General features: G+C 34.5%; 2 protein-coding genes across 4 annotated transcripts; one reads left to right on the forward strand and one right to left on the reverse strand.

Moving 5' to 3' along the window:
- Positions 1–10,342: 10,342 nt before the first annotated feature.
- Positions 10,343–11,417, forward strand: LOC127075258 (acidic endochitinase-like). The gene has a single exon (XM_051016745.1). It carries the CDS (start codon positions 10,492–10,494, stop codon positions 11,377–11,379), a length of 888 nt encoding a protein of 295 aa, XP_050872702.1. The 5' UTR covers positions 10,343–10,491; the 3' UTR covers positions 11,380–11,417.
- Positions 11,418–11,532: 115 nt separating this feature from the next.
- On the reverse strand, positions 11,533–16,304 carry LOC127075257 (probable hexosyltransferase MUCI70). 3 transcript variants are annotated; one of them, XM_051016743.1, is made up of 9 exons: positions 16,039–16,304; positions 14,993–15,258; positions 14,744–14,857; positions 13,508–13,863; positions 13,203–13,414; positions 12,860–13,113; positions 12,588–12,766; positions 12,146–12,261; positions 11,533–12,043 (listed from the first exon to the last, which is right to left on the reverse strand). In XM_051016743.1, exons 2-8 carry the CDS (start codon positions 15,228–15,230, stop codon positions 12,190–12,192), a joined length of 1,425 nt encoding a protein of 474 aa, XP_050872700.1. In that variant the 5' UTR covers positions 15,231–15,258; positions 16,039–16,304; the 3' UTR covers positions 11,533–12,043; positions 12,146–12,189. The 3 variants fall into 3 exon arrangements, with proteins under 3 accessions (XP_050872700.1, XP_050872701.1, XP_050872698.1); XM_051016744.1 differs by having other exon boundaries at positions 11,533–12,059; XM_051016741.1 differs by having other exon boundaries at positions 11,533–12,261.
- Between the last annotated feature and the right edge of the window lie 6,780 nt (positions 16,305–23,084).

The following is a 23,084-nucleotide window of genomic DNA, read 5'->3' on the forward strand; positions in this document are numbered from 1 at the left end:
TTAGGATTATGAAATTTTGTCCAACATAACCTTTGAATTATACATCTCAAGATTTCCAATTCATTTGGTCTCACCTCAAAACCATAAAAATTAAGGAAGTTATGCCCCTGGTAAGTTGACCCAAAATTAGGGTTTCAGTCAAAATAACCTATAATGTTTTGAGATTAATTATGACCTTAAAAGATTCAAATGGATTTTTCATTAACATTAAAGTTGTTCATATGGTTCTTAGGAGAATTTTTACTCTTGGGGTCATCTTCATTTGACAAATACATCAAAAGTTATATCTCATTGATTCTTAGCTTAGTCCGATGACTTGACTGGTCAACTTTTCAAGGCCAAACTTCCAATATTGATGAATAAATGATTGAGGGGCCTCCAATATGCTCATAAATGCATAAAATGATGAATGAAAGAACTTCCCTTGATTAAATTTGATCAGAGGTTGAGATTGCTTCATGGGTAAGGCACAATCAAAGCACAGTGAAATTAGGGTTTCCTTGGGAAACAAATCCCCAGGCCCTTTGGGTTATCTTGATAAAATTGGCAAATTGAGATACTTGGGAGACATGCATGATGATTAGGAACTTTGGACCATTGTCATGCTTTTTCTCATCTTCATCTAGCCATTTCATTGGGCTTAGGAGCCTCCTAGGAGCATTGTGGAGCACATGATCACTTGAGCTTCAAAACAAAAAGAGTTAGTGACATATTTTTGTGCTTTTGGTTAGTAATAAAATAAGAAAAGAAATAATATACAATACAAGCATGTTTGGTGGTCTCAAAACACTCAAACAAGTCCCAACCCTAGGGTTAAGGAGCCAAACATTCTATGATCCTTGAGGCAATGCACTTGTGTAATAACATGATGCCATGAGGGATCTTAGGGCCAAAATTAGGGTCTTACAGGTCCTAGAGCTTGGGAATTGTTGCAAAAGCTTCAGAGAAGATCGAAGGTGCTAATGGAATCAAGAAATTGGATTGAAACAAGTTGGAATTCAAAACACGATAGTTGAATTTTTCTGGAAAATTTCAGATTGAAGCAGAGGTTTCTTGGCTCTCCAAAGCTTGTGAATAAATGCAATATGTTGCTCTATTTATAGGGAATGTGTTTGGATCCAAATATGTGAGGAATCAATCTTAATTCATTCAAAACGAATTTGATCAGAAAGTGTGGAAATTGTGACTTGCAATCCATCAAAACTCAGCCAAATCATGTGTTTCAAGGGTCAATTAACTTCTGGAGACCTAGTTAAACATGTTTAGGTCCAAAATGCGTGGTAATTTGTCTTTTAATTGAGAATTAATGAAGTTGAAATTCAGACTGTGGTGATTTCTTCAATTCCAAGTTACCACGTTCAGCTCAATGGGGCATCTTGCTCATGAGGCTTTTTGATCTCATTCTTCTTGCAATGTGTTAACACCATAACAGATATTACAATGTGCCAAGAAAGGTTGCATTTGGATGCTTGAGCATAAAGTTATGGCATGTTGAAGTTGGCACGAAAAACTGGTCATGTAACTTAGAAAATTCTAAGTCCCAAATGGCTGAAAATGACCTATAATGTTTCAAAGAATTTCATGGTCTTCCAAGCATAATTTGACTTTGATCCTTGAAGCAATATTGTAGAGGGCATCACGAATGACATTTTGCAAAAAGAATCAGCATCTAATGTTGAAAATTGAAGAATCTATAAATCTTAAAAGTTGAGAAAAGATAGGTCAAATTTCACTAAGTCCATAAATGACCTATAACATCTCCAAACTTTTGATGATCCTCCAAGCATAATTGGCTCTTTTCATGTAAATAGAAGTTGTATAGAATATTGATAAGAGTCATATGCAAAAATAAAAATTCAAAAATGTCGAGAATTGAAGGAGTTGTTATCCTTTAAACTTTGACTTCAAATGGTTGACTTTTTGGTCAAACCTCTTGGAATAAACTTGTGAACATGGTCTTTTCTTACATTTCAAGGTACATGGATGATCATATGGACTCAAAATAAGATGTCCTTGAATTTCTCTTGATTATATTGTTCAAAGTTTGAAGTAACTTGTTGAATAAGGCATGAAAATAAACACATGAACCTTTAACTTTTCTTAAGAAAATAAGCAACAAGACTTTGAGATGATCTTGATAAAAATGAGATTGAAAGACACTTTGAAAACCTTAGAGATCGTGGTTTGAGAGATAGCCCCTTGAGAATCAATGGGTGACCACACTTTGCTGAGGAATAAAAGAAAACCTAGTTTAGGAACCATGTTTGATACTCTTGATGAAAAGCCCTACCTTGCACAATAAAATTAAAGAAAACAAAACATATTTTTTGCTATTTTGATTAGTGGTTAGATAAGAAATGAACATATAGACACAAAGGTAATACACCAACAAAGATGTGCTTGATGATCCATGCAAAAGGCAAACCCAAAGATGAGAGGGAGAGGACCAAGATGTGATATTATTTGTATGCAAGGATGCTAATGATATGTGGGATCTTAGGCTTAAAAATTAGGGTATGACAATTTGTGCGGACTCTTTTTTTACAAAACTACGGTGTGATTCATTTACATATAATTTAGTGTAAATGGGTATAGGGTGAATTCGAAAATGCATTTTCAAAATAAATTTTGAAGAAAAAATGGGGCGAGTCTCACTTAAGACATACTTTGGTGTGAAAAAAGTGTGTTCGATGATGCATTTTCGAAATCTGATGGGCATTTTCGGATTTTTATACAGTGTTTTTCTACTACATTGGTGAGTTTAGTAATCTGCATAGGATAATTCCTGATGTACAGTTCTTCAATTTTGTTTAAAAGACTGACTTTTTTAATTTAAGAGGCTAAATCATGGAAATTTATTTCCCTACCCTTATACATTCTCACAAACCCTTGGTGAAAACCAAAAAATGTCCCTAAAAGTTCAGAGATGCGTCTCCGAAAGTATGTTTGGTATAATTTGAATATGCATATCCAAAAATGACCTTGATACTTCAAAGCATAAACAGAGACAATATAAGCAAGATCTAGAAACAAAAACAACTTGAAATTAAATTAAAACACTTAATATTACATAGATTGTTAACATAAATTTAACATTACATATCGTTATAAAAAGGTAGTTCAGGACATTGCAACATATTAATAATATCATCGGTGGATCTTGTAATCTTCGCATCCACTTCAGTCAAACTCTTTGATGCATAACGGTAAAATATACTCCACATGACCCTTAAATCTTCATCCGTCTTTGATTCAAAGTTGATGAACTGTATCTTTCCTTCGTTGTAAAACAGGGTGAATGATATTCGATCTTGACAACTCTCCGAATTTTTGAGTATTACAGGAGAGTATTCTGTTTAGTTTTCAGATCGATGAGAAGTATGTCATCGCAGATCTGAAATTGAAGTGGGGGTTTTACGCTTCTGAAATACGCAAATGTAAAATGGGGATAAGTAGTCATTCTCTGATTGTTGGGTGTTTTGTAGAGAATATGAGATGAGAGACACCCTATTTATACAAGTTTTGGGTTACTTTGGACATTAGAACTTATTCTGTAATTAGAGAGATTTTCGGAGATGCATCTCCGGATAAACCCTATTTTTTTTACAAAAAAAAGGTGTTTACGGATATGCACATACATAAACTTCCATGTTTTATTTTTTTTTTATTGTGTGAAATTTATCTGGATATGCATATCTGGAATCACCCTAAACTATAATCACACCAGAAACTCTGTAAACAAAAACATATGATGTAAAACATAAAATTTATAAACTTAAACAATTAAAATTTACACCACCATTGCTGGATATATATTACTCATGTATTTAATCGTTTCAAGATTACAAAGTTGACGATAATACATTCAAAAAAATGTATCGATTACAATCTAAAATGTATTAAAAGATGATGAGTGTGCCAACTTTTGTTTGATGGCACATAAGGAAGGTAAAACTTCAAAGGTATATAATTCTGATTCCAATAATGAGTATTCTTATAGTGAATTGTCGAAAGCATCAATGACATGTATGCGGATTTTATAAAAGCGTTTAAGAAAATTTCTATCAAAAAATGATGTTAAAACTTGAAGAGGAGATAAATCATCTTAATTGTGCTTTAGAATCTCTTAAGGAAGCGCATACACCTCTAATGGATGAGCATTATAATGTTTCAGATACTTTAGTTGAAAAATGAAAATTATGGAATATGTTGAGTGTCCAACTTTAAAACTTGAAATTGAAACTATTAAAGGACAACTAACACATGCTACTTCACTATCTTGTACTTGTTAGCTCTTCAAGTGAAAGAGGGAAGGTTTTTAAGAAAGACCCTTATGTCACTAAAAGAATTAGAAAAAGCATTTCATCTAAAGCCATTTATCATTATTGTGATGCTAAGGGTCACATTAGGCCTCTTTATCATATTAGGAATATTCAAGTTCCCAATGATAAAATGATTAGGATTCCTAAGTGTACCTCAACTAATCCCCAAGGACCCAAGTAAAATTGGGTACCTAGTTTTATTTCTTGTTATTTTGCGTAGGAGTGTCTAGGAATCTTTATGGATTCTCAAGACAAGTAAAGGAAGATGTATCCAAATATATTTTTGATCGTTGTGTATTCTTTTTTCTGTATTAGTGTTGATATTTGCTAACGTTACTTGTGCAGAAAGTTTAGTCCTAAATCATTGTAATTGGTATGATCGTTTAATTCTCCTTAATTTTCGTATAGTTGTACTTCATTTATCTTATTTTCTTTTAATTGATTTCACTGCATCGTGATCATTCTAAACTATTTCTCATTTGCATTAAAATTATTTTTCACATGTATCAAAATTATTTTGCATATGCATAAAGTTAATTTTTGTTTGCATCAAAATAATGTTTTGGATGCATTAGAATCTTTTTCATTAAATTCTCCTTGTATCAAAAGGTTTTCACATTAATTTTTTTCATAAACATAAGCAAAGAATATTCTTTTAGCTCAAACTTACATTGATGATATTATTTTCGATTCTCCTAATCTCTTTGCCAAGAGTTTGCAAGCTTAAGGCCATGGGTATAAAAGTATAGTGTGGACCTCAAATGTGCTTATTTACGATGATGAAAAAGGAGTGGATTTCGGCGTAATTAGGTATAGAGGTATAATCAGACCCTTACTCTATTTAACCACAAGTAGGCCAGCTAACATGTTTATTGTGTACATGTGTTCTACATATCAATCATCACCTAAGAATTCTCACTTTAAGATCATAAAACATATTTTGAGGTATCTTAACGGAAATTCCCATAATGGTCTTTGGTATCCTAAAATTTGTTCTTGTAGCTTAGTAGATTTTTCTGATTCCGATTTCGTGGGATGCAAGTCGGATGGGAAAAACACTAGTGGTACCTGTCACTTATTTGGAAGCTGTTTAGTTTCTTGGCATAGCAAGAAGTAGCATAATATTGCTATTTCTACCCCTGAGGTTGAATATGTAGTCGCTATTAGTTGTTGTACACGAGTCTTATTGCTAAAGCAATAATTACTAGACTGATTTAAAACTTGGTCGCGTTCCGATTAAGTGTAATAGTACTAGTGCAATAAGTTTCACTAAGAATCTGATACTTCATTCACGGGCCAAACACATTGAGATCCGATACCATTTTCTTATAAGTCATGTGGAAAAATGGGATGTTATTTTTTAATACGTTGACACTAAAAGTCAGTTTGTTGACATTTTTACAAAATCATTGTCATCGAATCCCTTTCACGAGATTTATAGGGATTTTGGAGTCTTAGACTCTTCATGCCTTAAATAGAATGAGGATTTTGTTTAGTTTCATTTGCTATATATTTTGTTTTTACTAACACTATTTTGTAGCAAATCATAGCTTTTAACGAACTACATTTGTATGTGTTTGTTCTAGAGTTGTGTGTTGGTTTGTTTATTTCCTCCTTATCTTACTCATTCATCTCTAGCATATGTATGTGATTGTTATTATTTATATTTTAAGTCTTTTTAAATGTGTGTTGCTAATTTTGTGCATTCGAATTGTTGTGCTTATCATGCATTATTTATGATTGTTAATGAATTCTTGTACATACAAGTTTTGATCACTTAATTGTTGTTGTTGAGTGTTGGTGTTACATGTCTATTTGCATTTTCTTGCTTATGGTATGTCCATATTCGTCTTTTGTATATGATCTTTATTGTTGAATATTCTTCTTAGTTGTTTAGCTCATTTGTTCATTTGGAATTATTTACTTGTGGTTGTTTATTTGGTTTTTAGGAACATTTCAATCTATCTCTTTTTGATGTTGTCAAAGGGGGGAAGTTATAATGAGCCTAGAATTGTTTTATGTGTTTGATGTTATGGTTTGTGTGCAATGTTTAAGGGCGAGCATAAGCATTTTTTGAATTTTATTCAAAGTCAAATCAATTCCAAGTGAAAGCTTTTCAAGCATCAAAAAGGGGGAGAATGTAGTTGCATGACCCAATTACATTCAGGGGGAGCACCCCAATACAATTTTTTGTTCTTGTCTTATTGCCTTCATTATGATTTACTTTCAATTATTTGAGTCTCTTTCATTACTGCACCTCTATGGATCATGTTTTGAAATGATTCATTTTTAACATGCATAAACCATTAGTTAGGTTTGAACTTGATCATGATATTTTTAATCAATTGCATGAGTCAGCGGAATAAGAGTCATATATGTTACTGATTCAAGTTAGGTGGAAAGGAAAATCTCAAAGTCTTTTGAAATTTTTGAAAAGTTAGGATTTTTTGTGTTTGATTTGAATCAAGCACAAATCTTGATTCGAATCATTTTGGACAGAGGCAAACCAGAAATTTTCAAATGATTTGATTCGAATAAATTTTTACACATGATTCAAATCATCAAACTTCGGGTCACCTCTGCCATAATTGATTTGAATCAAACTTTACACCTGATTCAAATCATACAATTTTTCCACACAGTTAGCTCAACCTATTTGAGTCGAATTAGATTTAACACATGATTCGAATCAAAAGGTCTTTGATTCGAATCACACTTTCCTTTTGATTCGAATCAACTGAAAAAATGGGTCAAAACTCTATTTTTCTTTTATTCCACTTCACTAATTCATTTGATTCAAATCATGAAATGCTCTTGATTCTAATCTAAGTAACTTTTTCAACCATTTTTAGTGCTTAATCTCAAGCACATATCAAACATTTTTGTCATTATTTCTCAAGTAACGAATCATAATGAATCAATAAATTGCTATCCATTTTGTGTGATTATGTGAGAAAATCAATATCCTCTATTTTTTAAAGTTTAAGTTCTTGCAACGAAATTCTTACATCCTCAACTTCAATTTTATTCAAATATCAATAACGAGAGATTCGTAATTGATTTAAGGAGACGTGCTCTTAAAATTAATCGTTTTTGAAGATTTGGTTGAGATTTTCAGGTAGTTTGCAAGATTAAGGTGATTGTCAGATGTACTAACAAATTTCATTGAAAAGAAATAGGTTATTCTCTCCATATTGTCTTGGTAGTGACTATGTGGAAGGCTACAGACAAGACAGAGTTCTTCTCAAATCTTCGGACAATTCATCGCTCAAAGAATTGATAGAATCAAGAGATTTATTGTTACATACGAAGGCTTGAAGAAGATTGGTGATATTGAAATACTCAAGAAGCGTTAATCGAGTAAATATTACGCAAAAGAGTTTACCATTACGTTGTATATAAGTCAAGATCCAAATAAGGGATTTGATTATTCTCATCATTATTATAGATTGGTGATTGTATGTACTCTTGCAAATATTTGTCAAATAAAAAGAAACAATGCAGGTTCCAATGGAAAACCATTGAAGAGTACACGTAGGCAAAGCGAGGACGAATATCGAAGCACTATAAATCTCGGTGTCATCACTCTCTTACCCTTTCATTTAGTTTTTGTATTATTTGCATGCTTAGGTATTTCAATTCTAGCGTAGTACACCTCTTATTCAATTGATAGCGATTTATTACATAAGCTTAGGTTTTGTTAGAATTAGATACCTTATTGACCTGAATTGGTGATTAAACTTTGAGAAACAATTGGGATTAGAATTCATTATATGTAGTCGTTGTATAAACACACCTCGTGGATTATACAACAGAATCAATTGCATACCTTGTGTATTATGATATTCATCTTTGGTGTTTGTGAATCGATTTAGTGTTAACGTGATCAAGTTTCGAAAGTCTAATTTTTATACTTTCGCATCAAACCTTCCGCGTGCATCTTTTGAAAAATGTCTAATAATTTTTTAAAAGTGGTTGATTTTTTAACAAGGGTTTATTCACCTGCCTTTAGACTTTTTTTCTACTTTCATATTTACCCCTAACACATGAAAGCTTCCTTAACCTGCAAAACATGATTCCACAGAAAATAGATGCATACATTATTGTGGCAAGCCAATATGAGGACATCGTAAATGAAAAGCCAAAGAAGAATATGAAGTCAGAAATGATTATGGTTTTAGAGTCACCGACATCATCCATATAAGCCTTTGAATGCATCGTGTTGAAAGGCGTTCCCTTTGCATCCCAGTCCACCAAATATATGGAAATCATTGAAAAAGTCACTACATCTAACCCAAGTCAAAGAAAAGCACAAAAATCATATTTGAGTTGCTCTAACACCACCAGTGGGCGTCGATTCACTCACAACAGACCTTCCAAGGCAAAAACCGCCACCCAAACCACCTAATCTGAGTGAATCTGTGGGAAAAGAGAAAGGCAAGAATACGATCCCAACGAAAAGAAGAGAAGTCACAATAAAGCGAGACTTAGAAACATGTGAAGACATTGTTAGACACTTATGTGATAATTATGATGGTGTTTGACAACTATAGAGTAAATAATAGCCTCTCACCAAAGATTGTGGCTAATGGTTTAAATGGATGCACTTAAGGGCCACAATTTAGATATGAAAAAGGATAAAATGCATTAATGGAGCACACAATGGCCACTGTTGGAACCATTGTGTGTAAGTTTCGATTCCATTTTAGTCAGTGTCATCATTGTTGAATAAGAGAATGAACTAGAAACCCTAAGAAAAATTGTAATCTCTAAGTAGGAGATCATTCTATGAAAATTAAGGGGGAATGGATAATGTTTGAGTTGGGTCACATTCTAACCCTAATGGACCAGACACATGATAAATCAAGTAAGTGTGAGAAAGGAACTAAAAAGTGGGTTAATTTAATTTCTATTCAGGTGGGCCTCACCAAGTTAATTTGGACCATAGACCGATGATTCCTTTTAAGCAAAGGCTTTGTACTTGGTGTGTGAACAGGCGTGGGAACCAGTGGTTAATCATCTGAACTAGTGTTGCACAAAGAGAGTTTTTGACAAAACTAAAGTACTTGGTACAATAGGAATTCAAGCTTCGAGTGTTTGTTTTAAGCTTTAAGAGTTTGTATTGCGATGACACTTAAATGTTGGCTTAGTCGATCCCTTTATATCTATTGTAGTAGTTGTTATCTTATCGAAATTGTTCATGTACAAGTCCTTTGGTGACTTGCAAGATGTTCAAGTCATTTTCTTATCTTAGCCTTAAGGACAGAGCTATTTTTCTAGTGGTCGCTATTGATAGGATTGCCTTAGCCAAATAAAGAAGTTGAATAAAGAATTATAGTTATGTAAGAACACAAATAACAAAAGGGAATTCAGGAGGTATATTTTATTTTAGAAACCTTTTAGGAGTATGAGTCACCTCTTATATATCCAATATTTTTTTTTATTTATAATCAATGAAGACTTAATCATTCACACTTAAATCTCAACAATAAAGATTATTTTCTATAATAATTCTTAACCTAGTTTGACATGTAGTTTGTCACAAACTTATTTTTAGGTTTAAACTTAACATTTTCAAGTGTATGGGTGGCCTATTAACCTGCTTAAAAGTCTATTTCATTCGAAACATACATAAATAATCAATTCAACTAACATTTAAATAAGCGGAAAAAATATATAAAAAATCAAATTAAATGTATGTTTACACTAACTTAATTGAGTTTACAGCAAAGTTTTGGGATTTATTCAGTTTATTTTCATAATTTTTTCAAGCTAATTACTAGATGTTTTAAAATTTTAAGAAGTAATTTAACATTTTTCAACAATACTTTTGAATGTGATTAAAAAATATTGAATGAGCAAGTGAAAAATTATCTTGACAGTAGTTGTGACTACTTTTCTGTTTTAACTTAGTAGCTGAAAAACAATTAACAAAAGTAAAAGAGTAGCAACAAAAAGATGCAGACAAGAGAGATTTCAAATGGAATGACTGCGTTAAAACAGGGAACCCCGACCAAAGTAACTTCCTAGCAACGTTCTTATGAGGAAAAAGACCACATCTCTGTAACATTCTCAGTAATGTCACCCTTATAAAAGTCACATCCACCACTATGATTTGCAACATAAATTGTGGAGATTCAAAAAGATATAGAAAACAACACAAATTCAAATGGCATTGAAATTAGCAGTCTCATTCACATTCTTATCCTTAGTCTTGCTAGCACTAGCAAATGCTTCTAATGCTGGCAAAATTGCAATCTACTGGGGCCAGAATGGAAACGAGGGCACGTTAGCCGAAGCTTGCGCCACAGGTAACTATGAATATGTGATCATAGCCTTCTTACCGACCTTCGGCCATGGCCAAACTCCCATGATCAATCTAGCTGGTCATTGTGATCCATACAGTAACGAATGCGTCGGCTTAACCTCAGACATCAAATCATGTCAAGCCAAAGGCATCAAAGTATTGCTATCAATAGGAGGAGGTGCTGGAAGTTACTCAATTGCTTCAACACAAGATGCAAGTACTGTTGCAACTTATCTTTGGAATAACTTCTTAGGAGGGCAATCTTCCTCTCGCCCTCTTGGTCCCGCTGTTCTTGATGGAATTGACTTCGATATCGAAGGAGGATCAAACCAACACTGGGGAGATCTTGCCAGGTACCTTAAAGGGTATAACAAGAAGGTTTACATAACTGCAGCTCCTCAGTGCCCATTTCCTGATGCTTGGATAGGAAACGCACTTACAACAGGCCTTTTCGATTATGTTTGGGTACAATTCTACAATAATCCTCCTTGTCAATACAATCCTGGTGAAATTAGCAACTTTGAAGATGCATGGAAGCAATGGATATCAGGTATCCCTGCAAACAAGATATTCTTAGGGCTACCTGCTTCTCCAACCGCTGCGGGAAGTGGCTTTATTCCTGCAACTGATCTTACTTCTACGGTGCTTCCAGCGATTAAGGGTTCAGCTAAATATGGCGGTGTCATGTTGTGGTCTAGGTATGATGATGTTCAGAGTGGTTATAGCTCCTCCATCAAGAGCCATGTGTGAAATCTAAATTCATCTAGCTAGTAGTAATGTGTATATCTAATATGTGATGTTTATTTGTGTAATGGTTGGTGACTTGATGTATGTTCAAATATCTTAAAGTTTTATAATACGAAGATGCTTTGTTGAAATTAAACTATATCTTAAACAAATAACTATTATTAAAAACATGTTATTAATACTTTGCAATACAATGGCTATGAATCAAAGTAGTTCATTGCTTTCATATCGGGGCGCGTTACAAAAGGAAAATTCCTGATTGACCAAAATGTATGGGCAATTTCCTTAAAGTTGTTACCTCCTGCATTAAGCCTCTAACTAATAACCTCTACTAAGCCACTAATTTTACATGTTAGTAAAATCATCTATTCCTCCATAATTAACTCAAAACACAAGGAAGCTGAACAAACTATTGTTCGTTGATCAACTTGCCCTTACGCTCACAAGGTCTTCCATTGGACCCCGACTCTTGGCAACAATAATGCATCAGGAATCACTTTTTAACCACAGATGCAAGAAGATCAAGAATCCGCTTTCGCTATAGTTGAGTTTGCCTTTCTCTGATCCAGCTTAAAACATACACATCAAAATGATACTAGTCATGCTGGAAGGGATGTCAAGTATAATTACCTTTCTCTTCAGTGTGCATCCCTTGGGATTTGGATCCCTGGGGTACAAAAAGTCTGCAGTTACACGTTGATTTGAATTCTAATGATGACACTGAACAATCAAAATGACCAATATATTCTCAAGTGGAAACAAAAGGAACCTTAAGGAGATGGAATTGACCAAGCAATCTAGAGGTGGAACTGTTCAAGCAGTCCCTGGTGGAGATGGACCTGTCCTGTGCCGGAATAGCTTCAGCAACGCTCTACGTTCGCAATCCTGCATACAGATTGAAGATGAACATGTTTTGTAAAATACAATATATTCATTCAGCGCTAAGGTAGTTTATTAAGTAGCATTCAAGCAGGAACTATATCCTTGTTCTTGCGAAAGTAATAGGTCTTTTGATGAAGATCATATAAAAAATGCAAAATAAGATCATGTTTGGATAAACAACTAAGTTAAGCACTTAAAACAAAGCCCTTATCATATACATGAGTATGCTTAAGCTATTTCAATTACAAAAGTTAAAATCAAGTTGAACTGTTTTCATATAAGCTATAAGCTATTCTAGAGAGATGGCGTGAAATGGTGTGAAAATTTACCTTGAACATATATAGATGAAATGGTTTATCTGGATTCATTCTCCTGAGCTTCAAATAAGTATAAGCAAAGCTTAATTGATCACGGGATGTAAATCTATCAACTTCATTAAACCAAAGACATGAAAATAAATTTGACAATGGTGTATGCGCCCTGACTATAAAGGAACCCTCGGGAACATCTGCAACATGAAAGACTCAATAGTTGGAATCATATTATGCACAAATAGAGATATCAAAATTCAATAACGAACAAATATGTGAAGGATACGCACAGCTTGGAAGAGGATTTTCGTTTGATGGTTCAAACCTAGGGAGGCCATCAGACTCGTAAAAGCTAAACTGTTCATCGATTGCTGTGTGGTTGTATTTATTTAAGCGCTTATTTTGGAGTACCTCCTCCCAGACACTGTGACGATCATAATGATTTGAAATGGCATATTCTGCCTTCGTCCGCCATAAAAAATATTCAATAATCAGCATAGGGTCAGATGTGAGTCGCATCTTGCTGTCAAGCCAAATTGAATACCTAGCAAACAAGTATATTTTCAAACAACATTAAAGTTGGAAACATATTCAAAGAAATCTCAAATTGCTAGAATAGATTGTGAGATCTACCTAGAATTTGGGAAGAGACGGTGTGATAAAAATTTTGGCACCTTGCCGGTTCTACGCATGTCATCATATGGTAAGCTTTTTACAATAACTACTTTCCACATGCCAATGTAACCTCTTTCATCAGGACGGTTTCCTTCTGACGAAAGTTTGGACAGTGTTTGATCATCCATGAACATGACAAAACAAACATTGTCCTTCGAATATTGACTGATCTGTGGCAAAGAGGCATATATAAAATAGAATTAACTTTTTGCTTTTCGTATGGAGAATGCTAAAAACAGAAGGAAGAAAAATAGCCGAATTACCAGTTTACTTGTAGGCCTCCGAATATAATCCGAGCTTCCGAAAATGCATGAAGAAACTGCAACCTTACAGCTGAACATGTATGCTCTATCCTTTTCGTCTAAATCAAATCCAATGCTTGGATATCCTGGCGGTCCCTTGACAAAACCACAATGGATTGTCTGGTTTTTCACATAAAATGACTTTTCTCTTTCCTCTAGAGTTGCGTGCCCTCCAAATCGAGGTTCAAATAAATCATTTTCCGATGTTTTTTTTTCACCGACAACATAATCTAGAGAAACCCATGTGAAGTTCATATAATCTTTGGGTTCAATAAGGCCATCTACTGATTGCCGAAGTCCAACTTCACAAGGAAAATCTGAAGGTATTGAGTTTAAGGAAATTATTAGAGGCAAAGAATGTAGTTAATAATGCTGATAGATTATAGAGAATGTTGATGTACGCGACAAAATTCAAGCCTCAGAAGTCATCTAACCATTAAGTTAAAAATCTCAGGTTTTTTCTTGTTCATTTTGATTTGGAAAACACCAGTTGCATTTGACAAATACTAGTAATCAACATGCACAGAATCACACATCATTATCAAAATGCTAAAAATTATGATATCACTAAAAATATCAAGAACGGGTGCATAATCAGGTTTTGCCAGCAACATATGATTCATGTAACTGCATAATCAGTTTTTCACAGGTGTTTTCTGTAAAATGAATTTCTCAATAGATCTTCATTTAAGAAAGAAACCAGGGGAGGGGAAAGCGTTGAACTAAAGACTCTTTTGGTGGCTAAAATAGGATAAACGAGTTCGATCACAAATATCCACATTTCATGAGCACCAAATGATTCACAGATAGAACTATGTTATTATATTTAGACGTTTGAGGGGGAATAAATAAATTATAATCAAATGACAAAATTATCATTTTGACTAGGCGGAAAAGATGGTGGTGAAAGGTGCATTGGGAAGATGGAGGGCGTCGGCATCGGCAGAGGCGACAAAAGGTGATGGACGACAATCATGATGGTGGTGGAAAGGAAATGTATTGCACGGTGGAGGCTATGTAGGGTTTCAAGAAACTATAGGCAGATGCAAAAAAGCTTATTGTTTTCTATTGACTCAACAAGCCCTAAAAGATAATAGGACACCATACTTATCCTATATTATCTCCCTTAATCTTAGGCTTTTAGCGATTCATAAAACATAATGTAATGATAAATGAGTTGCAAAGCATGACTCTTACGCTTCCGACGCTTGCTTTTAGGTGGCCTTCCATAGTTGTATAAATATCTAGTCTCTTCTAGGTGACGCTCTCCCTCAAGATCAACTGGAGTTGAGAATCTGGATTCGATTTTAGCTGCGGTGAAACCATTGGAACAAATAAAACTGAAAATTCAGAAAGTTGGATATTTAAACATAACCGACGGTAGCAAACTATTTGCATATAACCTTACAAAATATCACGAAGAAAGCCCCGTGTCTCTGGCCTCACCTTGTAAAAACTTTTTCAGTCCATAAACAGTTAAGAAAATGGAAAAGAGTGCCAGGAGGAGGAAACTCCAGCGCAAAAGTCTTTGTTTAGTAATCCTACTGAACCTTCTACCACCACGACGTACAATTTTAGAGCCATGATCACTTTTAGCAACAGAATTCAAAGCTGCATCAATGATGAGTCTTCTCTCCGGAAATAATTCAGCATTGTTTCTCAAAAGAGCCATGCCAGAGAACATCCCAAAATTCAGACATAGACCGAAATATCTGCGAAACAAGCCAGCAACAAAAAAGGTTAAAATTGCACCAAAAAAGATGATAACCAAACAATCAATCACTCATGTTACCAACTCATGAATCATGATCACCGTAAATTGAACTCAAACAACAACACAATTCTATATAGCACACAAGCACTTCAAATCGAAGGCATGCCTAGTGTCTAACGCACTCCGTAGCCCTGACACTTCTGATTGAAGGTGTGTCTGGTGGTGTCCTACACCGACAACACATGTGATTTCATTCAAATGTGTTACATTGGTTATGTGTGTGTTAATGCTTCGTAAGTGTTATGTCAATGTCGTTTCCGGTATCTTTGTCTATGTTGGTGGTTCATAGACACAATCCCTTGTATACTCTAAATAGTTAGATATGTAGATGTAAATTGATTCACAAAATTTGAAGTCCTACAAGCAGCTAAAGGTTACAAAAGCATTCTAAGAATATTCTACGAATGAGAGGAGGTACAATCAATGTATGAAGCTCAAAACTCTTGAACCAACAAACAGGCATCCTTCTAGACCCTCAGAAACACGACACCATTGACACGGGCAACGTTTTTTTGAATAAACTAAACATAATTACTTGTCCTGTTGGTTTTGGATGCCAACACTGACACGGAGACACTGGAGGTCTCGTACTACACATATAGACCTAATCAGATAGATAGCAATGGCAAGAAACAAACGAAATCAAAGAATGAAACTTTTCATATAACAATCACAAGAATGAGGAGAAAAAAGAAGAGATGTGAATGGAAAAACTTACTGGGATTAACGAAAATACGAACGCAAAGATAGAAAATCATCCCAGAATGAGATAATTGAGGGTGTATGATGATGGGTGATGTAGCGCGTGAGAATAAAATAAAAATTAGAATCGAATATATCAGGATCCGAACTTTATAATTACTAGAAATGAAAAAGTTTCGATTTTTGGTTTTCTCAGTTGTTCTTTTTCGAAGCTTTTGTTTTTTATGACACCGACAGTAGAAAACAACGTTTTTGCTTGTCGTCGGTGATTGATGCTCAAAATTTGTACCGCGATGGTTCGTTTCGTTTGTTTTCAGTTTCACCTTGCGATAATACCCTATCTTATATTGCATCGTACAATAAATTTACCAAAATACAAATGGTATATAATATGAGTATGTATTTAATTTTTATGGAGTGCGAAAGATTTTATAAAATCACACATATGTTATTTTAAATGTAACTAAAGTAAAAGTCAAATAATATATTTAAAATAGTTATGACTAACTCAGAGTTATATTTAATTTTGTTTATTATTACTTTTTTTTATTGAACTTATCGATTTCACATTTAATTACTCTTTTGTGATTTTTGAAAATATTTTATTAACTCAAAAAATAGTCAAGAATTAAAAATGATCAAATAAGGACTCCAAAAGCAATACTAATTAATTTATATTAATTTGAAAATAAATAATTTTTTTATAGGATGACCAAAATTTCTCTCAACAAAATTCTTAGATTAATAGGTTGGAACATGGAACCCAACCCTGGATCCATAATATCTCGTGATAATTGTCATATGTATGTTATTTTAAATTATATATATATATATATATATATATATATATATATATATATATATATATATATATATATATATATATATATATATATATATATATATTAAAGTAGAATGAGAAGTGATAATCTCTAATTGTGTGGGGTTGTTGTTGATCACGCATGACAATCTCTAATTGTGTAAGGTTGTTGTTGGTGTTAGAGTATATATATTAAAGTAGAATGAGAAATGACAATCTCTAATTGTGTGGGGTTGTTGTTGATCACGCATGACAATCCTTAGTTGTGTAAGGTTGTTGTTGGTGTTAGAGTAAACTCATGCAGGGGTGGTGATGAGTTTTGTATTTATGTGGTTTTTGAGTGAATTGAATGTCCCTCTTTCATTGTGGGAATGAGATATTTATAAAAGCCTTCTTGATTCTAGGCTAGAGAGCTAGAGAATGTCTTGCCCTATAAACATGGTCGTTAGAGGACTTGGTCTCTTAGAATCGTGAAGAGGGGGTCTTTTCTCTTTGATTGTCATAAATAAGTCGGTATCCGCGACACATCACTGATGACGTTCAATGCATGAATGGATCTAATTCAGATGGCCTAAGCCTAATTGGACGGCTAGTTGCTTAGGGAAAAGTAGGGCAGGTATTGTCCATCGTATGACGTCATGGGGCAAAGTCTTGGGCGACCTAAGGCCTTGTTCATCGATGAGGTTATTCTTAGAAGTCACTTTCTACACTTATTGTACTACTTATTTATTCTCCTTGGACAATGTTGGTTGGAGTGATGTTTTAACCATGAGTAATCTTTCAAAAGAAAGGGATACCTAGAAAGGGAATATGAGGCGACTGAACAAGAGAGATTTAACCTTCAATTGGAAGTGTTGGTCATTCGAGAGAAGGCTAGTTATGCATGATCTCTTTAGGAAAAGACAAAATTATGGATATCATTCCTTTCTAGCTTCCAGGATTGTTGAGCTTGAATTTTCTCTAGAAACGGAGAAAAAGTATCAAGATGAGGTTGTTATTATTGCAGCAGAGATGAAGTTCTATGTTGACGAGGCTTTGGGAAACCTTTAACAGGAGAAGGAATCTCAGGCTAAGGACCATGAAGCCTATGAGGGACGGTTGACTAAACTAAGGAAGAAGGTTGATGAGTACCTCCAACAGACTCTTAAAAGGGTGTACGGAGCCTTCGACTAAGCGGTCGACCAAGTGGAAGCACTTCATTCAGATACCCATATTCCCTATTCATAACTTGACCTATTTAAGGTCATTTGGGATGGGGATCTTAATGGAGGATGTCGGTGCAACGTCGTTCCCGACTAGGTCTTTCAGCATCGAACCAACTTGTGGTTTTTGTCCTTGCCATGAATGAATTTGATTATTTCAATACGTGGAGGCTTGCATCATTAGTATTGTCCCCTTCTTAGTCGCTAACTAAGCAGTAGTCAGCAAGATCTTTGAAGCTTGATGTTACTTGTCTCTTTTATAATCCCAATTGGTGAGAGCTAGAGTAACTATAAAGCTTAGTCGTTATCCATCTGTAAGACCCCAATTTTTGCCCTAAGATCCCTCATGGCCCATATCATATCATATCATGGCCTCAAGGATCATTGCATACCCTAGCTTCCCTCCTAATGGGTGGGTTACCTTGTGAGTGTGGTTCTTGATCACCAAGCATGTATTGCATTTGTATATCATTGCTTTTCATATGTCCACTAACCAAAAGTACAAAAATATTGTCATCTAACCTTGTTTCTTGCAGCTGAAGCAATCATCAGTCAATCAGTCAAATCAGGCATTGAGCAATAGATGGTGGCCATTCTTGAAGAATTTGGACACCATGATCATTCATAAAGAGTTCATATAACTTGTGGTATCATTTGGAACCAAGATCCCATGTGAAAGAGGCTTGGAATTCATCAGAACATGGCCCAGTCAAGAAAAGTCAACAAAAGTCAACAAAAGTCAACTGTGGTCAACTGTGCGTTTAATCAGGGATTGGAGGGTGTGAGATGGTTAGAAAGACCTCATTCATGTCCATACAAGTCTCATTTGACATTTCAAAGATCAAGGATTGAAGGATTTGAAGTCAGACAAAAAGTTTCCCAAAATGGAAATGACCTGTAATTCTCACCTACCCAAAATGGAAAGTTTTTCTCCCAAATATTACGTGTCCAAGAAAGCTTCAAATGAAATTTTGTCCAACATGAAATTTGAAGATCTTGTTCTTGCCATTCCAAAAAGTCCAAGAACACTCAATTCCCATGTATGGTTGGCAAGATATGGTCAGATCAATTTCAGAAAATGCCCGAATTCAAAGGGGCATAACTTGCACATGGAATGTCCAAATTGGGTGGTTCTTTTTTGAGCAAACCATATTTGATATGTACTTTCATAATCCATCATCACATTTTGCCAAAAGCCTTCACATAAAAAGGTCATTTTTGAAGTGAACCAATTAAAGTGCAGGGGCAAAATGGTCCAAAACTCAAAGTACATGGAATTTTGGCATGGGACCAATTCCAATAGCTTCTAAATGCCAATTGTGACTTGTCCAAAGTGAAAAATTACTATTCCATTGCTTCTAACTCTCCAAGGGCAAAAATGTCAAATTGCACATATAAGCATATTTCACTAATTATCATTTTTTGGCTTAAGCATGATTATGAGTTGGATTAGGCATTAGTATATAAACTTAATTATAACAGAAACTCAGAACACTAATCACAATTTTCAGATTCATCCAAAAACTCTCCAATTCTCTCAAAAAATCTCACAATTTTCATTCACTTTTTTCATCAAATTCTTCAATAATTCTCCATTATTTTGGCACTTTCTTGGTGATTTCTTCATGTGCAGGTGATGCTAAAGATCTGTTTTGGTAATTGAAGCAAGAAAACGTGCAAATTCCGACTGTTGCAAAGTATCACACATCAATGGCAGCTGGTGGATTTCATTGATTCGTGCACCTTTGAGCTAAGAGTTCTTCACCAATCACCTTCCTAACTAGTATACTTCATCTGTTTTCAAGAATCGAGGCCAAAAACGCACGGATTTCGCAACTGTTCATCAAGAAGGTTGGAATTCAACCTCTTTATTTCTTGTAATTACCATATGGATTCAATAGTGCCTTGAATGTAGAGTAGAATGGAGTTTGAATCTTGCATTTTCGTTGAGTAATAATGTAGATATTCGAGATTTAAGTTTGTGTAGCAAAGCTTCTTTCGAGTGGATCTCTTTGTACGGTAATCGTTAGACATTATCATGGACATATTTGTAATCTACGTTGGAAGAGTAAGAAATCGGTATATCGTTTGCGTATTTTGGTGCAAGATTGTTCTTGACCGTAGCTGCCGCATGAAGAACATAAGCTGCGACGAGGAAGAAGGAAGCATTCTGGAGAAATTACCGTGTGAATCCATTTCAGCGCATGGCCATGTTCAAAATGTGTTTCCCTCTTATTCCAGCCAACCAGAAACTGCCACGGCATTAGTGAGCACTTACGACGTTTTGGATATTTACTGAAATGCCATTACATCTTAATTAATTCGTAAGCCAATTAAATAATTATTACATAAATTAATCAAAACTTAAAAAATTCATATAAAATTCAATTTAAATCTAAATTAGGTGGGATTTTTTTTGATAGATTCCAAATTTAATCTACTTTTTTTTAGGCATGGTAGTATAAGTTGTGCCTGGTAAAATTTTTGAATGGTATATTGATTTTTGACATGTGTGCAATATTCATATGTTTTGCCATTTTAATCACCAAATACTCATGCTTTATCCAAAATTAATGAAATTTCATATGATGATTCTTGACACATTTCTGGAGATTTTGGTGTATCATTTGTAATTTTTGAACCTCTGGATTGGTAGATATGATTTAATTAATTTGAGTGTGACAATATGTGTCACACTATGCTATGCAATGTTCATGAATTAGTTTTCCATGCTTCCCCTAGGCCTATGGCTCTGATTTTTTGCATGAGATACAATGTATATGTTAGGTTTCACCCTGAATTTTTGTGGATTTAATTGATCTATTTTCCAATTGATTTGGATTTTTGATTGCTGTTTAGCAATTTTGGATTGTTTTATGTGTAACAAAATGTACATGTATCATTAAATACTCATCCCTTACCATATGAACATGAAATTTGGTGGAGTGTTTCCTAACATATTAAACTTCACTTTGGCTTTGGTCCCACTCATTTCTAATTTGATTTCACTGTTTTACCAATGATTGAAGTTGGTGTACATGTTGTGACCTATTTTGGTTGTGTTTTTGCATGTCTTAACATGTTGATTTAATTCCCATAGTTCCTTTTATCCAAATGGCATGAAAATTGATATGTAGCTCATTGAAGGGCCTCTGTTTAGGATATAATTTTTGTGGGATTTATTGAGTTGTTTTGATATTTTTTTGACTAAAATCATTCTGGTTGTTCATATGTGATTCAACATTGATCACTTTGCCTTAAATTGTGCATAAAATGAAATTAGTGCATAGTTTGGATGTGAGACCAATTGGGATCTCTTCTTATTTGAATTATCTTGACTTTGATCATGATTCACTTGCTGTTTTAAGTTTTTTCCTTCCTTTGGACCCTAGGCTTGTCCTAGTGGTCTTGTTACTTATGTTTGAGCTTGACTTTGACTTTTCAGGTTAAGAAGCTAATGCCTTAAGGAGGTTGACTCATATTTGAGTTGTTTCATATGAACTAACTTGTGCTTGTGTTGTAGTGTGCTTGGTTCTCTTGGACTTGGTGCTATGCACATTATTGTTTGATTGTTGATTGATTCTTATGTTGTTGTTTTGTTTATGTTGGGATGCTGATTATATTTGATTGATTTCAGGTACCCTTAGTTGCTCAGTTCTCTTAAGAACTTGCATTGCTTTGCTTGTATAGCATTTGCATTGAGGTATAGCACCTTCTTCTTCATGTAGTCTGGAAGACCTGGCTTGTTATTTAGCCAGGCAACTGTCTGAAGTCCTCCTTAAGAGGCAATGTTTGTGATTGTTTATGTTTGTCCCAAGCAGGAAAAGTCCTCATTTGAGGCAATTGGTGGATATAAGAGATATGTAGCCTATCTCCCACTATTCTGTGAGTCTTCTCCTTGCTCCCATTACATGGTTGTAGCATTGAGATCCAAACCCAAGATCTATCGAGTCTAATTTGTGGAGAGAGTTCCATCTTTCTGAACTCCCACACCTTCTGATATTCAATACTCTCTCTGACCAGAGATAAGAGTGATGAGGCACACCCCTCATGTCCTTTCATCTGCTTCACCTTAGCCCCTCAATGGCAAGGTTAAGAGCAACTTTAACCCTATTACAGTTGGCTTTAATGCCTCACCCTTTTGCTTGAGCCTCATTGAATGGTTATAGTGTGTGCTACTTGAATTTATGTGATTGATTACTTGATTCATTTGTACATGATTACTTGATTTGCCATTGTGCATTTACTATCATTTATTTGCCATTGTGCGTTTATCATCTTTGTTTGCCATTAGTGCATGATCATTTCTTTTGTCCTTGTGACATTGATGTTTTCCCATTGAGGACAATTGTAAGTCCATATTGGTTGGCTTTTGTTCCTATGACATGGAAGGGATAGAGTGTAAGACCACTTCATTGGTCACTCATATCCTCTTTGCTCTTTGATTGAGCTTGTTGTTGTATGTGAGGATTCATTGTAAGTCCATGTAATTTGGCATTTGTTTTTCCTATGATCATATGTGGAGGTTAACCTAAGTCCAGATAGATTGGCAGTTTACTTCCATGTTTTGTTTTTATTTTGCTTTGTGAGATTGGAGTAAGACCATTTATTGGCATCCGGTATCACCTTGTCTTTTATTATACTAACTCGTTTTGTCCCTCATTCCAAAGGACACACTTGAATCATCTTCTATATGATTTCAAGAGGTGAACCTCTAGGAAGTTTTACACACCATCATCCATCCATTTTTGTTATTAATCCTTTTCACATTGTTGACTTTTCAAACTTGTATATACATGTTGTGCAAACATTCTCACTTCTTTCCAAATTAGGAACTTGGACCTTAAGTCCATGATTTTTCAAACTTCATTTTTGTAAATACTTCATTTTGAATTGACTTTAATCATACTTTGACCACACTTTGTAAATAATCCAAATAACTTCACCCATTCAAATGATTTTGTGGCTTTGTCCATGTTTGTTAAGTTTTCATACATTAGCTATAGGTTTGATTTAACCTAGTTGGTTGATATTAATCTC

Source organism: Lathyrus oleraceus, chromosome 4, assembly GCF_024323335.1.
Source record: "Lathyrus oleraceus cultivar Zhongwan6 chromosome 4, CAAS_Psat_ZW6_1.0, whole genome shotgun sequence".
Lineage (NCBI taxonomy): Eukaryota > Viridiplantae > Streptophyta > Magnoliopsida > Fabales > Fabaceae > Lathyrus > Lathyrus oleraceus.